Source organism: Ammospiza nelsoni, chromosome 3 (genome assembly GCF_027579445.1).
Source record: "Ammospiza nelsoni isolate bAmmNel1 chromosome 3, bAmmNel1.pri, whole genome shotgun sequence".
Taxonomy (NCBI): domain Eukaryota; kingdom Metazoa; phylum Chordata; class Aves; order Passeriformes; family Passerellidae; genus Ammospiza; species Ammospiza nelsoni.
Genome location: NC_080635.1, coordinates 19,555,659 through 19,572,705, shown reverse-complemented (window position 1 = coordinate 19,572,705; position 17,047 = coordinate 19,555,659). Strand labels below are relative to the sequence as shown.

The 17,047-nt window shown below is 36.9% G+C and overlaps 1 protein-coding gene across 4 annotated transcripts in view; it reads left to right on the top strand.

Annotated features, from left to right (window-relative positions):
• MARK1 (microtubule affinity regulating kinase 1) overlaps nucleotides 1-17,047 on the top strand; it is a 57,485-nt gene that overhangs the window by 22,593 nt on the left and 17,845 nt on the right. For all 4 annotated transcript variants that reach the window (XM_059467739.1, XM_059467736.1, XM_059467740.1 and 1 more), the window contains exons 2-9: nucleotides 64-267; nucleotides 835-888; nucleotides 7,155-7,203; nucleotides 8,315-8,380; nucleotides 9,343-9,413; nucleotides 10,391-10,447; nucleotides 14,142-14,378; nucleotides 14,468-14,587. In XM_059467739.1, the coding sequence (XP_059323722.1) occupies nucleotides 64-267; nucleotides 835-888; nucleotides 7,155-7,203; nucleotides 8,315-8,380; nucleotides 9,343-9,413; nucleotides 10,391-10,447; nucleotides 14,142-14,378; nucleotides 14,468-14,587 (858 nt within the window). The remainder of the gene's footprint in view (nucleotides 1-63; nucleotides 268-834; nucleotides 889-7,154; nucleotides 7,204-8,314; nucleotides 8,381-9,342; nucleotides 9,414-10,390; nucleotides 10,448-14,141; nucleotides 14,379-14,467; nucleotides 14,588-17,047) is intronic.

The window sequence follows — 17,047 nt, the reverse complement described above, 5'->3', positions numbered from 1 at the left end:
ATTCTGTTTCAATTGTCTAAAATTCAAGTAGCTAAATTCCCAACTATTTTGTCTGCCTTGCAGCACACCTCTGTGGATGGATACACTGAACCACACATTCAGCCTATCAAGTCAAGCAGCAGACAAAACATCCCCCGATGTAGGAACTCCATAACATCCACAAATGAGGAGCATCCTCACATTGGAAATTATCGCTTACTGAAAACAATAGGAAAAGGAAATTTTGCCAAAGTGAAGCTGGCAAGACATGTGCTTACTGGGAGAGAGGTAAGCCTTGAAAAAGAAAGACTGACAGTCTGATTTGTTTTCTTTGGCTATCTCTATAATAAGTGTTTCTTCTAGAGGATGTTTCAGCATATTGAAGAAGTTACCGGACATGCCTGAATTACCACCTACCCACCTACCCACCCGCCCCCTTTTTAAAATGTACCTTCTTGGTGGAAGGATCAAAATGTTTGTTCTGCATCAAACGGTATTTTGGGGCGGGGATGGTGTCCGTTCATCCCCAAGCATTTCTAAAACTGAAGGCAGATTTCATTGATATTGGTGATCTGTTAATAGGTAAATCTGATGTTTAGAGGGCCTGGACAAGGTAATGTTGTTCAGTCCAAATACAGACAGATGTATAAAACTAATTCCTTGGTGGCAAAGTTCCAAGCTCCTGCTGGTAAATCTTAATAGGTTTGAGAATTTTGCTTGATGAAATGTGTAGAAGTAGACACACATGCTTGTTTTAGAGGTGTATCTATGCTCTTGTTCACAGAGGTGCAGCATGTTTTTGTTCAAAACTTCTTCTAAGTTTAGTAATACATAGCTGTTTGTTTTTTTCCCCAGGTTGCTGTGAAAATAATAGATAAAACCCAGCTAAATCCTACTAGCCTGCAAAAGGTAAGAATAGACCATAACATCTGAAATTCTGTAAACAGTTGAGCCATGATCCTTTATTTACTTGACAGAAATATTTGATCCCCTTATCTTGCTAAACAACATTTTTGTGTGTGACCTTGGGAGAGCGTAGTCTCTCTGCTATAATGTGCACATTCATTTGTCTGGGGGCAGTGGCTCCATGTGGTTCCTATCTGAGCTTTGTTGTTTTGCTCTTCCTTCCTCCTCTAGCTTTCCTCTTTGCCAACAGTAACATTTCTTTCCAATTAGGTATACAAACTGTTTGTCTACATGCTAAACCAAGATTTAATGCTGTGAAGGATGGTATTCTTGGATTTTTTCTTTAATGTACTAATTGGTTTTTTTTGTGGACTTAAGAATACCAACTTCTGTTGCTTTAATGGGCTTTTCTACGTTTGTCTTCATAGTCTTTCAACTTTAATGAAATATTTGCTGAACTCAGGGGACCTGTGGCAATTATTTTTTGTGCACAGAATTGACAAAATGAGTGAATATAATCAAAACAGTGTTGTTTATGCCTGTAGATAGAAATTCAGAAGTCTTTCATAGTCATTGTGATCAAGGTTTTATCAAAACCCTGGGGATTCTAGTTTGCTTTGGATTTTTACTACTTAACTCTGTGTATGTTTTGTTGTGGCTAAAGCACAGAAATGTTGTATTGTCCTACTGGAGGATGCCCATTATAAAATTTTGGGGTATTTTTTGTTTACAAATACTAGACTGCTGTTTGTTGCTGTAGAAATGGGAGAAGGCCAGGGCTTATTGCTGTTCTTTTATCTCTGGCTGCTGCTACAATTTATTTTATTGTGTAACTTTGGTTATGGGGAGTTGTAAACAGTTTTCCTTTAATTTCTTTCTTTCTTTTGTCTCTTTTATACTTTATTTGCTTTAATGTCACCTTTGTAGTACTTGAGTGTGAGTTCCTCTGGATTTTTTTAAATTCAACCTGCTGTGCAGTCCATGCAGAGGCTTTGCTATTAAGTCCTATATCCTTTATTAAGCAAATCTTTGTTAATATTTGAGCTAGAGAAGAGAGACCCACAGGGGCAGTGTGTGACAGAGCACATTGTGGAAATCCTGTGCTGCTCACATAGCTTATTTCCTAGCTAGCTTGCTGTTCACACTTTAGGGCTGGGTTTGTCTCATAGTTGAGCAATGAGAAGCTAAAATATGTTAAAACTTTCTAGAAAACTAAGTGAGAAAAACTCAGCTTTGGGAGAATAGTTTTAATGTTAAGTTGTATTTCATACAAAAATACTCAATAATAATTCAATAATCTATTCCAAGTATAAATAAGACTTCCATAGCATACAAAAGATGCTGTCATGCTGCACAGATAGTACATAAAGTACTCATGCAACAGGACATTGGTGCTGTTATTTGGTTTTTTTTAGTGGGAAGCTGGCAACAAGACAAACAGTGTTAGGTACTCTTAGAAGCTGCTTGTAGTAGAACTAAGGATAGACATTTAAATTTAGTGATCTAACTGGAATTTCACCCTTCAGTAACTTGTAAATATATTGATGCATCTTCTGCTCACACTGAAAAACTGGGTAATTTGTTGGGATCATGTTTTCATTTGTAAAATACTGATTATGGTTTTCAGAAAAAATAATCTTTGTTTTGAAGTGTTATATGTCTTTAGCTGTGACTGAGTGAATGAATACTGGTTGCCCGAAAAAGTAAACACAATTTTTCACAGTCACTGAAGCAATTGTAAATGCAAGGCAAATAAGGATGAGAGGGTGGTTCATTAGCATGGTTAAGATAATTTCTGTTAGTGTTTTAGTGGGTCATTTGTGGATTGTTAGTCAAATAATAAAATTTCTTGTTCTGTTCTATGAAATCAGTCACTCTTTTCTTTCTTTCTGCGCTGAGCCATTACATTTTGTTTGTCATTCTCTTTGTACTATTTAGTATGTCTGCAATGTGAAGTTTTATAATTTTGTCATCAGTCTTATGCTGTACAAAGGGCTGAGTAGTTGGTTTTTTTCTTCAGGAGGCAGTGCTGGGAGTGGGAAGGAGTGATAGTAGTATTGTGTTGATAGGAACATACTTATCTAATGAAGGTTTATAGAGGATACTGGAGTATGTTACTGGCACAAAAATACCACTCCTGAGTTTGAACCCATCTAAATTCTCATGGTTGAGAGGATGGTCTCTAGAATGTCAAAGCTGATAAGTTTTGCATTTCAGCAAAACTTTCAGATCTTCAGTCACCACTGATGATTATTAATCAAACAAGACAAATTTCTGGTTATTTTGGGTGTAGGGTCATTTACAAAACCATCCCCTTCCCATTCACCAAAGTATGAAGGATACTGGGTGCAAGTCAGTTTTGCTACAGTACTTGCTACTGACCTAATTAAGTGAAATGAGTCATCATGTCTTCACATGCACCATTCTGTTTTGTAAAGAGAAATATTTGAGCACATACTTCACTTGCTGGAAGTGTTATACAAGCTGGGTCTGTAGTTAGTCACAGGTGTAAAAGCAAAGAGTGTTTAGTTTCTTCCTAGCTGCTCACCAGTGATTTTCATGCCCTGTTGTATGCACAGGGTATTCCAGACAGAGTTATTTTAGTTTGTGTCATGGCCTAACATTTGATGGCTTGAGTTAGCTGACGTTGTGAATTTTTAATTTAGCTTTCTTGTCCATGCAATGTGATAGCTTATGTTAATGTCTTAACTTACATTGTATTTCTTGCTCCAGGACCTCTATGTTTTTAAACAGAAATCCTATGTTGAATTAAGGGTCCTGCCTTTCTACTTTGTTTTCAGTTTGTTCAGTATATGCTTACCACAGTACTTAGTGAGCATCTGTTTAGAGTAGAGCTGGCTTTATTGACTTGCGATCTTGATAGTAACTTACTGTACTGACTTAGCTCTTTCCACTGTCACTGTTGTAATTTGTTTCCAAATGTAAGTATTTGGGTTTTGTCATAACACAAGTTTGTATCAAAATAGCTGGTCTATTTTTCATGTCTGCTACATTGAAAATTTTGTCTTCTACTGGCTTCACCAGGGGTGTTTCTGAAACGGCATTCTGTTGCTCTTCTGCAAACTGCTAGTCGAGCAGAAGGTGCCCTTTTTTTTCCATTAATAGGTTTAATTAGGAAATGGCTATTTCAGATATAACCCTTCTAGGGGTCAGCAAGCTTTTTATTCTTTAAACATGTTTGGAGCCTCTAACTTAAGTTCCTTCTGTTGCTGAGAAAAGCAGAACAGAAGTAAAGTAATGTGGAAGATTAGGAACAATTTCAATGTGTTACCTATTGAGAGTCGTGCTCCTTTTGCCACATCCTTTCTCAGTAACAGTTTAGAAAGTTGAGCAGCTTTCAAGCATGTTTCTCAAAGAAGACAGAGCCTTGGTTAACTGAATATTTTCAGTTTGTAGTAACTTTACAAAGTAAATCTTAAACATAGGTATCAATCTGACAGCAAGTAGAAATGTTTTTAATGGTGTGGCAGATCTTTGCTTTCTGCAGTTTGTGCCTTGAAAAATTAAGCTGGAAATATGGGAAACAATTTTTCAAGTGTTGTTGCTTTTTCCTAACTATAAATTTTAGAAACCGAGTACAGTGCTGGCTATCTCTTTTTATAAGTGAAGCTTTTGAGGCTGAAGCACCTTTCCAACAAGGAGATGCTTGTTCAACAGCTTTTTTTGAATGGTAGCGTTTTTTAAGAATGAAGAGTGGTCCTATGAATATGTTGTGGGGTGATGAGAGATGAGTCAGGGAGATAAGTCACTTATACCTTCTGAGAGAGGAGGACACTGCTGCTCAGGAAAATACAGGTGTGTCAGAATTCTGAAAAAGCTATTTTTCATCCGTACAATAGATCATAATCCTGCAGCAGATTGCCTTGTCTTCAGAGAAGAAACATCACTGTTCTGTCCTGATTTTTGCAAGTTTAACCAACTTGGCTTTGTAGGAAATAATTGTGCTCTTTTTGCTTAAATACCTCTATATGCCAAGAGGTATATCCTGAATGTTATTGAGGGGTGTAGTGGCTATTTTTCAGAGATGTTTGTATTTGTAAATACATGGTTATTGGCATTGTAGGTGTTAATGACCAGTGTGCTTCTGCATGGGGAAAGTGTGGGGGAGGAGATTAATGTCAAAGTAATGCTTCATGGAATGCAGAGTTGCAATATAAGATCATGTCCTTGAATACTGTTAAGGCTTTTATTCAGAAATATTTGTGGAACAAAATTTCTTTTCGCTGTAAAATCAATTTGAATCTTGAACCAATTAGAGTCTTAAACCAATTAGTAAACTTCTAAATCCTCTGAGAATATTGAATAGAATAATGTGTGTCATTTTTTTTTCAATTCCCATGTACTTTACATTCAATATAAAAATGTGGAGGTTGAAATTATTTTCTATAGAAGTCTCAGTTTAATCCATTTTATGAAGGCTCGCTGCTGTACCTCTTTTACCAGCATTAAATTATGATATATACCTCATAGACCAGTCTTAAGTTATGAAATGTCTTTCCAGTCTTTAGGGGAGGAACTGATTTTCCACATACCTGCTTAGAAGCTCTACTGATGCTGTACCACCCCTTGGATTAGATTTGTTAGCTTCTGACTAGTTTATTTTGATTTAGCTGAGAAATTTATTCTTGTGCGACAAGTTCCAGTACTTAAAAAAACAACAAATTCACAGTGAACATCCTGGTGTGGTGTTTTTCCTTAACAATGGCTGATTTTATGAGGAAAACAAATTTGCTGAAGTTAATTCTGGTGCATGATATTACATACCCTTGTTTTATGTTTTGGATGTAAGCAAACCGTGTCTGTTCATATTTGCTCAGAGAAATGCTTTTGTAGTCTTTGCTTCCCTCTGAAATTGTCTTAATGGCAGTTATAAGGCAAATGCATAGTAACTAGCGTGAAATACTCGAATAATGCAAGTATACATCTGTAATATTATTACTTGTGCTGTAGCAAAAGTACATGATCAAAAGCTGAGAGTCAATAAGATGTTGCTCTGTAGTCTTAACTTGTAGAATAAATGCAGAATTTTAGAAACATAAAATACCCTGAAGTGCTACTCTTTAGGGAGCTGTTCAGTCTCTGCCTTGCAGCACTGTACCCTTTTGCAGTGGTTGCATCTGATCAAATGGGACTCATTTTGAAAATGGAGAGAGTGAGATGTCTCTGCAGCATGAGAGAAGCAAAACAGCAGCAACACACTTAATGTGTTGAGCCCAGTTTTTCTCTAAGGAGGACTATAAGATGTTTCCAAAATGTCTAAGCATTACACTGAAGAGTGAGCATTTCTTAATTTATTTCAGCATCCTGAGTTAGCCCAATAAGGGACCAAAGAGTGTGCAGCACATTAAATAGGGGCTATGCTGTTGAATTAAACAGTGCAAACCTATCAGTGTTGCCAACTTCAAGTACATGGCACCAAACTACATAGGCATTTTTTATTTCTTTTATTTGCCTTCTTTCCTTTGAGCCCCTTGGTTAATCTTGACGCACCTCTAATTAATAAAGCCATGAATGGTAGAAATTTGAGACCAATAACCTCTTGTTTCTGTTTAAAAAAAATTGGTGTGAAGTGTATAAACTAAGGGCTTTAAGTTTGTCCAGTTGTTTATAATTATGTGTTTCAGTGTCATACAGCAGACTTTCAGCAATGATAAATCTTCAGGACTTGCAGGGGGGGAGAGGGGGCATCACTGCTGCTTGTGACCAGTGTAAAATTTGGTAGTTGTGGGGAAAGCAAACTTGCCTGCTTCACCTCTGTGGATCAGCAGGACTTGGAGGACGTCAGAATTCCTGGTAGCTTATTCCATGTGAACATCTGTATGTGACTTCTATCTAGAGCTGCACCTTGTACTTACACCTATGGTTTCGATGTGTTCAGGGTAGTTGGCTGAGCTTGCCAGTCACCAAAGAAATCAGAGAAAGAGAGTGTGACTACTTGTGTGAATAATCTGTGGGGTTTGGTCAATGTGGAACTTCAGAAAGAGCTGTGCAACTTAGTGTGTCTTTTTGCATAATGCTTAAAAATTAGCTTGGCTTTGGTATGTAGATATTTGAGGTCGTTATATTTATTTTAATGCATAAGATGTAGATTATATTTTCTGGAGTTCACTGCACTACATTTTTCTGTGTTTTATGTTAATGCTACTTTCTATGGCCTTTTCTGTCTTCTTGCCATTTAAAATTGCATATCTTGTGTAATTTTTCCCTAATAAACACATTCTAAGGAAATTGTCCTGCTTCCTTGACAGTTGTTTCGAGAAGTACGAATAATGAAGATTCTGAATCATCCCAATATTGGTAGGAGCCCTGCATTTCTGCTGCCTTTTTTTCTATTATACTTGTTTACATTTTACTCTATTTGGCTGTATTTGAATGTACTTCTGTTAAACTTTTTCTGGAGCTAATAGGGACAGTAAGCATCCCGTAAATGCTTCATTGTCTCCCTTCTTTTATTGACTCTGCTTGCATCAAGAATTTTGCTCAGAGAGGTAAACTGCTCAGTCCAGGAAAGCCTTACACAGAGTAGATTTGAGCTCTCCAATCTATCAAGTACCCCAATTCCCCTCTTCTATTGAAATTATTATTGAGACCCAAAAGAATGAGTTTCTTAGGTGAGAGTAGCAGAACTCCATTAGTTCAGTCTAGGAAAGACTCCTGCTGACTGATATTTCCAGAAAATTAGAATTACCAAGTATGTAATTTTCCCTTTCTGCTTTAGTTCTTTCACCTACCCCACAGCTTCAGGGCCCTACTTTGTGATGACAATTCTTCTGGCTGAGGAGGGCTGGACAGTCTTGTTCCAGAGACAGTTAATGGTCTTGAATTGGCCAGAGGGCTTGTTGCATACAAGGTATGGATGAGGTGTACAAGTTATTACATGCTAGGCACTCCCTTCTCATCCCTTAAATTGTTTGTTGCTTTTCAGCATTCATAGCTTCTGTCGTTTTTGCTTTTCTTGGGGGTGGTGGTGGGGGTGTGTTTGTTTTAAATGAGTGGTTATATTGCAATCTGAGGAAAGTCAAACTTAACATTTCTGGTATCCACTTGGTTTTTAGTTGGTCAGAATTTTGTATTTCTGACTGTGAGCAGTTTGCTAGCAAAACAGGGAGGTTTGTATGATCTTAAATGAAGTCTGTGTCAAATGAAACTAATTTCAGCATGAACTCGTTTGTACGCATAAACTTCTGAGAAAATTGTGAATTAATATGCTTTATTATCAACTGTGATTTAGAAATTAATTTTTGGTCTTTTTCCCTCTCAAAAGAATGCTTACCTAAAGGATATAAAGTTTCTGTATGATTTAGTGTTATCACTGGCCATAAATTATACTCATTCCATGAGTATAATTATTTGTTTGTGCTGTGCTTTTACTCTTGGCTGCAATCTCTCTCATTCATTTTTCTTGCAGTAAAATTATTTGAAGTTATTGAGACTGAAAAGACGTTGTATTTGGTAATGGAATATGCCAGTGGGGGTAAGTAGATTCTGAAATGTGCGTTAAGGATAAACTGAAATGCAAGTTGCATGCCTAGAAACGCTTTAAGGATTTAATGGGTTATTTCAATCTGGCCTTCAAAGCAGTCCCAGCAGACCTCTCAGGGCAGGATTTCTTGATTCTGTTAAGCAACCTCTTAGGTTTGTGCTCAAGGGTAGTTCTCATTCTGAGGCTCTTGCTGCAGTATCAGGAGATAATCTGGCACAGATTCTGACAAAAACTCTCCACTCGTATTTATCAGCTATATTTAGGCAAGCACTGGTGCCTCATTTTATCTTGCAAATGTGTGCCAGAGCTCTTGAAGAGGCAGGTCCGGTGATGGGAATCAGTAACACAGGAAGGGGAACCAGCAGGCTCATAGTGAGAGGGGTAATGAGTGCCTGCTTGAGAAGCTGCTTAGCATCTGAATGGGAAATGTCTGAATGTAGGAAGAGAATCCAGCACAGTGCCAGTGACCAGCTAGGAAAGGCTGCTGTGAGACAGTGCAAAGATGAGGATCTGAAAGGCATTTGAACAGCTTTATTAGGAAAAGAATGAGAGGGAATAAACAGAAATCATATAAATAGCATTAAGTGATGCCACTAGAGATGTGCAAAACAAATGTGGTGCATAAGTTGCCTAATTCCCAATGTGTCTTACTCATGATGTGACTGTTTTTCATGATTGATTGTTTGTTTCACAGTGATTAAGTAAATTTATGTTAAAAATTGAAGTCCTAGTATGAAGGGTTCCTTCATACTACTTAGTTTTTACTTCTTAGTTATTATTTGTCTGAATGAAATCCAGTACAAAAAGTCAGAACGAATTTTTCTTGGTTGCGTCTATTTGCTTTCCCCTCAAGAAGGGGAGCACCATGGAGTGTGTGTTATTTTCAAGCATGTTTTGATTATGTGTGATAGTACAAAAAATTAATACTGATGTTTTGTCCTTGTCATGCTCAGGAGAAGTGTTTGACTACCTAGTTGCACATGGAAGAATGAAAGAGAAAGAGGCTCGTTCAAAATTCAGGCAGGTATGAAATTAGTGTCCATTCTTTTTTGTTGTTTCTTTTTATGTTGCTTTCAGATAGACATGAGTGTGAGCAAACTTCTTTTACTTAACAAAAATTTTTTTATAATGTTTATTAAAGCTGCAGTGGAAAAAAATCCCAGAAGAGAAAAATATCTGCTTCTTATATACTGTCTAAAGATAGTAAAATTGTTTTACATTTTCTTTTAGTCAGTTTTCCTAAGAGTCACTTTTTTTATTGTGACTCACTTGAGGTTTAAATCCTTTTCTGAATATTTTAGAATTTTACAGCTGTTCTATCTAGAGATGTTGATACGATGACAGGTACTGCTGTGTAATGTGACTGTTTCGTATGAAGGCTATTCTGTAATAGGCTTTTATATTCTTATTACAGACTTTCTCATCTTAATCCTTTTCTTACTCTGGTTTTAGTGATTGTTTTGGAAAAGCTTTAATCAGATAAATATATCAAGTTTGGTGTTTTTCAGAATTAAGTTATGTAATTAACATTTAAAGAAACTGCTCTTTCTATTTCTGACTTGGGTTATGTTGTATATGTGAAAGACATGAAAATGTCAAATGAGTTGTTCTGCTAGGGATGAATTGCAAAGATACGCAGTTGATATTTTAGAAGATAAATTCTGAGCTGATGTATCTGGCTACTGTCTTGAAGGGTGGATTAATTTCCTTTCAATAGTTATTGCCATTGGGTGATTTGCATTTTAAAAATATTGTTCTCCAGTTACCTTGAATGGTATGTATAAAACTTTTTGGTATGAAAATGAGCTGCTTATAGGGACTTTCTGGTTTTACTATCTAAGCCTTAATGAAAGAAACTTAGATGAATATTTTTTAAGATAAACACTTTATTCATTTCTTACGTTCTAATGAATCATATCAGGAAGCAAAATTACTAAATTATATGCAAAAACATAAGTGAAGTTGAAATAAAATATTTCACTGATCATCTTGGTGTTTCAGATTGTATCTGCTGTACAGTATTGTCATCAAAAATGCATAGTTCATCGTGATCTTAAGGTAGGTTGTTACTTCTTTTATTTTTGCTGCCTATTATACAGACTTAATTTCATTCTGTGTATTAGTCCTTGCCACTGCCTATGAATACCTCAAACATGTGAATGAAGGAACTCTATCACTTGTATTTCATTCTCAATTTCCTGAAGCGCAAAAATAATGTAGCTTGCCTCTTGGGACAGGGAAGAGACAAGAATAGAACGTGTGTTACTTTCATTCCAGTTTTGGCTTTAAGAAAAAGACATACTCTCCAGAGAATTATACCTGCTGTGATGCTGGTATCTACACAGTGAAGCTGCAGAAGATCAATTGATACCAGCCATCACTACTTATTTAAAATATTTCCAGTTAAGTTGTATTGCAAGGATATATAAAACACTCTTTCCTCAGTGATTTATAAGAAATACATTAAGTTTTTAATCTCTTTGAGCTTCTGGTGTGCATTCTAGTGTTTAATTTGGACAGGAAAATCAATAAAAGGTAAACAGAAATTAGTTGTGGGGGGTTTTTTTAATATATGTTTTCATTTATGTATCTGTGTAAGCCACCAGACCATATGAAGAGTTAAGCAAATTCAGGTACAACCTAAGCCTTGCCTGAGGTTGTCTTCATGTCAAGTTTAGGTATCATGAGACTTGGACATCATCCTCACCCACTTAAAAGCTGTCTTGTGCTATTGCTTTGATGTCTTTGAAAATTTAGAATCAACACCAGTGTTTTCTTTGTTTCTTACTAATGTATCTGGATACTTGTGAAAAGCTAAGGTTGAAAAATTCCTAAGGGTTTTTCTTCACCAGTATCTTTTGTCTTATCTTATAATGCACTGCAGCACACTTTCAGTCTCATTTCTACAAATCTGTTCCCTGATACCTGCAAATCTCCCAGCTCCTGCATGTGCACATGAGGATGGATAACAACTAAATACATCCATTTCTGCTGAGTTGTCCCTGCCCCAGGAGTGTTGGCATCTGATGGTGGAGGTGCCTGCCCAGCACTCTGAAGTCGGAGTGCAAGGAAGAAAAAAAGAATTGGATCTTGCCGAAATCTTGATTTAAAAAAATTCCTCTGTATCTTGCCTGATGGTTTGGAGCCTGTCAATGTTTTGTCAAGCTCCCTGGAGATTACTGCAGCCACTTCCATTGAACTTTGCCGAAGGGACCTCTTGGGCAGCCAGCACAAGCCCTTCCCTAGTTCTCTAGGTTGGCTGGGAGTAGGGAGCCAGCCATTTCCTCATGCTTATCTAGCTCTGGCTCCCTCAGCCCCGCTGTGTGACTGAATCTTGCCTCATTAACCCCTGCAGTTACTCAGCATCCCGTGTCTTGCACTTTCTCCCAGAGCCCCTTAGAGCCTCCACCTCTCTTCCATTTCTTAGTTCCATAGCCCACACAGCTCACAGGCCGTGCTCTCAAGCCTATGCTAAACAGCTTTGCAGTATTCACACAGGAACTACATGCAACAAGGAGTCTGCTGCTGATCTCTTTCCTATTTGCAAGGCAGCCAGGCAGGCTCCAAAATAACTTTTATTTTATTTTTTTCTCTGTCTTCTCTTGGCTGGACTTACGCTAGACTCATTTGAAAAGTTCAGAGTAAAGTGTGATTGAGAGCCAGTCAGACTAGCTGATGAAAAATATATTTTCCAGAGGAAAAAAGGCTAAATGTGTGGCTTTGAGGAGGTGTTTCTGCTTCATCTCTTCTTTCCAAGTGATATGACATCTCTGTCTCATTTAAAACTCTTCTCATGGAGCTGTGGAGAAGGAAAAGCAACTTTAAAGTGGTGTCTGCCTTCTCATCTGCTTCTGTTGACTCTCTAGGATATTAGCACTTTGAGCAATTGATATTGCAGCACAACAAGACAGAGATCTTGCACCACTTTGGATATTTTTGATAAGACTTTTTGGTTTTAATAACTGGGTAAACTCTATTATTTACAAGTTTTTTCAGACTAAACTGGAGAGATGTGGAAGAAAATATGTGAGTTTGTCCAGGCTATTCTGGTTGAAAAATTGTCTCCTTTTTACTTCGTAATTATAAACAATTTGTTTTGAGAGGGCTGTAACCAGTTCCAGTTTTGCTCATCCTGTGATGTACAGAACTTACCTTTTCAGGTCCTAGTTTTTGCTCTGAACATGTAATCAAAAAGAGCATCGTCTTTCTATTTGGCATATTAAAAAGATCTTTTGGTGTTTTTGTTTGAAGTAAGGAACCTGTAAGCGTGGGGCACTTGGGTAGCAGAGTACCGTTGAACTAGGAGGACAATTGTAATCACAGAGCAGCTGCACTGACAGTACTGTTTTCACCACAAGGAAAATGAAGTCTTTGTGAAGTAGTGTAGAAAGCTGTCAGCTCTGGAAAACAGCTCTGTGAGTCTGTCTGCTGGAACCAGCTGGGATTACATGTCATGAATTGGAAAAATAAAATATTTTCCAGGATAGAGTTTGTAAAAATGGGCTGTATTTTACTCCTGATAAAGGCTAAATTCTGTTGTGCAGCTATTGGTTTGATATACTGGTAGTTAATAGTCTGCTGTTCTGTTCACAGAGTGTAAGTGAAATTATTAGAAATAAGCTCAAACAAACCCAGACAAAATCATGTTTACCCTTTTAATCAAATCTGCTGACAATTAGATTGCTGCTTCTCTGATTGTGAGCCAAAACATTTTTGTATTTTCTGGGCTCAGTTCTGAGCACAGCATCTGATGAGAGATGTCTCTTTGCTGTGTAGCTATTGTTTGGCAATAAGGTGAACCCTCTAGTCTGGTTAACATCTGGCCTCCTGTTGAAAAAGTATGATTTGTGCTCTGCTTGGTGCTGTCTTGTGTTGCTGACACCCAGTTAGATAAATAAACATTACCCAGTTCTGCTGCACTCCTTGCACAGCAGTCTTGCATTTTGAAATCAATATATTCCCCCAATAATGTATTAGTATTTCTGTAACTTCACCCTTTTAGTCTTTTTACCTACTGTGATGCTAAATATAAGATACTGTTTACTAACTCTGCAGGTACCTGTACACTTGCATCTGTGTATGTATGGTGCATTGCATTCACAATTGCTGCACAGGCATTAATCTTAGATGTATAGAATATGTTCTGTGTGAAAAGAATTAAATACTTGAGTCCTGACACCCTGGTGTGGCTGTTGCTGAAGCAAGCACTAATAATAAGAAGGAGAGGATTTTTTTGTACAGAATGCTAAAGTACAGCGTGTAGCTTGAAGTGTTTCATCTTACAAGCAGAAGGTATCTTTTTCTTAAGTCTTAAATTCCTTCTAACATTTACTCTGCCATAATGGTAGATGATGTCTAGGATTCGGTTTACTCTCCTTGGCATCAGAAATTGGCATGAACCTGTCAAAAGCTTCAGCTGCTATTCTGAGATGTCTAGATACTTCACTCTAAAGCTGAACTAAGTTATTTCTTCCAGAATATAAAATGTTCATAGTTGATTGACCAGCTGACCTTTAATTTTGTTTAGCTGCTTTTAATAGTTATATTTTCATGAGTAAACATTCCTGATTTTCAGTCTTTGTAATATGTATGGGGCATTAGTTTCTTTTATTCTGCAAGAAAGAGGCAGATGGTGAACTGTTTTAGAGAAAACATTTTTGTATTTATTGATAAATTATATATTGCACTATATATATATATTTACTTAATCTGATATAAAAATTGTCCTCTTTCTCTTTTATTTTCCTCTTAGGCAGAAAACCTTCTACTTGATTCAGATATGAACATTAAAATTGCAGACTTTGGGTTTAGTAACGAGTTCACAGTTGGTAATAAACTGGACACGTTTTGTGGCAGCCCGCCTTATGCTGCTCCTGAACTTTTCCAAGGAAAGAAATACGATGGCCCTGAAGTGGATGTGTGGAGCCTTGGGGTGATTTTGTATACACTAGTGAGCGGATCACTGCCATTTGATGGTCAGAATCTAAAGGTACAGTTACAGTATGAATGCTTGGCTTCTGCTGGCTTTAAATTTTCTATGTCATTAGGAGCTCATCTTTAAAAACTCTGATTTTACAGGAACTGAGGGAGCGCGTGCTGAGGGGGAAGTACCGCATTCCATTCTATATGTCCACAGACTGTGAAAATCTACTGAAGAAGCTACTAGTATTGAATCCAATAAAACGAGGCAGCTTGGAAGTAAGTAATTTTGTCTTGGAAAAAGGGGACTCAAGAATAAAATACATACAGCAGTTGCTTGAGAATTCTTAATTTTTCAGGAGAGATACTTTTTTCTTGTTTTAAGGGCCCAAAAATCTTGTTAAAACAAAAGAGGCGATGTTCCAGAAACAGTGCAGCTTGAAAATAGAAAGTGTTAATCAATGAAAACCTAACCTTAATTGCAGCTGATTAACAACTAAAATAAGAGCATTTCAAAGTGCGAACTGTTCCCACTTGTTTCAGTCAGATAATGGAGCTAGTTCAAAATCTGTAGAAAGCAGGACAAGATTGTAAATATCTTCCATAAATATATATATATATATATATATATATATATTAAAAAAAAACAAGACTAGCAACCAGCAGCAGGCAATACCATTAGCTTTTTCATGACTTCTTAAAAAGGCTAGGTGGAAGAAGAATTAATTATGGAAAAGAGTCTGGAGTTTGTTCTAGTGCTGTAATACATGTAAACACTACAAATTCTGTGAATGGTAAGCTAATGATGGCTAGTTATTTCTGTTTGAGCCTTTCTTCTCCCTCTTCTGGTAGTTTTCTTTCTGAGTAGCTGGAAATTTTATATATACAATAATTCCTGCTGTGTCCCTCAGGTAAAATCTGTTTTGAGGATTCCTAATGAGTTATGACTGTAGTTGTTAGTAAATTAGGTTTTCTTTTCATGTGATTCGGAAAAGATCTGTGCACAACTTGTAAGTTGTGTAAAAGCTTCCGTGTTTTTTAAGGGGCTGTTTTGTTCAAGATTGATGTCTTGGATAATACTTGATGCATGGGTGATATTTAACAAATAATAGGTGTGGAGTTCACTTCAAAAGCTGCCTGGTTCTATTGTATGAATTCTTAACCAGAGAGGGATTTTTAAAATAACATCCATTTACCATAGAGATGAAAGTAGAGCAGAAGATAAATAGAATACTTTTAAAATAGTATTGGCATGAGTTAATCACTAGTGACTTTTGTTTCATCTTTCTACACTTGTGCAGCAATGGATGTGTTCCAGAGAATAAATCCCATTTAAGCAGCTTTTTGTTTGTAGTGGCATGACTTACACTTCCTGGCATGGAGGCTACCTGTGCAAGGAAGAATGCACTCACTGAGCTCTGTCTGCATGCAACTCATTCTGAGCTGATGCTGGTTTATGGCTTTTTATAAATAGTTTTAAGTTGAATAAATCTCTATTAAAGAGACTAGTGAATGATGGCGTCTGCTTTACTGATATGTGCTCATTATGTTCTGTGATTACTGTCTAAAGAACATAATGGTAAGAGTGTAGTCACTTCAAAGATCACAGTTTACATATGTCATATTTAGGTTTTAGGGAAATAGTTTTTTCTTTTATTGGATTTTCCTCTGGATTTTCAGCAGTTTCTCTTCAAATCTATTTTCACTTTCATTCTAGGTATTGTAGTGTTACCCAGTTTTTGTAAAATTCCTTCCTGGCCCTGGAGAAAGGTGTTGGATAGCAGCCTCACTGAAGGGATAAGGCAGTCAGATTGTGTGGAATAGAGAAAGTAAATGTTATGTGTGACCAAGGTCTTGAGCCAGTCCCAAAATACTGATATCAGGCATTGATCAGTATGCTAACCTGAGGGGTAGAGAGGCGTCACAACCATTTTTGTCAAAGGAATATTCCTGAAATCACATTTGCTGAATTAAAAATTGTGGCATGTGGTTTGGAAAGAAATTTCTGTCTGAACACTTCTAAAAATACATGTTTAGAATGAAAGTATAAATGCTTTGGAAGCTTCTACAAGTGGAAAAATAATGTCATCTTAGGTGGGGGGGATTTTTTTTGTGCTTTGCCTTCTGAATATTTGCTCAATCCAAGCCGTACAGCTTCTCAATTCCCATGCATGATTTTAGCATACCATCCAAAAGGATGTTTGTCAGTGCCATCAGCATCAAAGCTGAGATCCAGAGGACCAGCACCATATGGGTTAGGTATAGCACTTGTCCTCTGGTAAGGACCAGGCAAATCTTTATTAAAATGCTTCCTCTCAACTTTTTCATGGTTGCACCTGAGAAGAAACATTTTCAAAATAAGAGAATGTTGTTATAAACCAGTAAATCTTCCCAGGAAGAGATGGGAAAAATATACTGTCATAAAATACTTCTTAACTGTCAGGTTTTCAACAAATTCCTCTTTCCCTCTGCGCCAGTCATGAATTCTTTTGCATAGTGTTGCTCTGAAATTTCTCCAGAGCAGATTTATGCTTACAGAGTATAATAAAGCAAAATAATTTTGACACAGACGGGACTTGAGCCCGACCAGATTTTTATTAGGTAGTTTTCCTGGAAACTGAGAGAAAACTCATCAATAATATCTAATTGGTTGAAATTTAGTTTGGATTGATGTTTAAGAAGTACAGTTTGAGTCAGATTTCTAAATACCCTCACCAAGGCTGCTACTCATTAATCAGC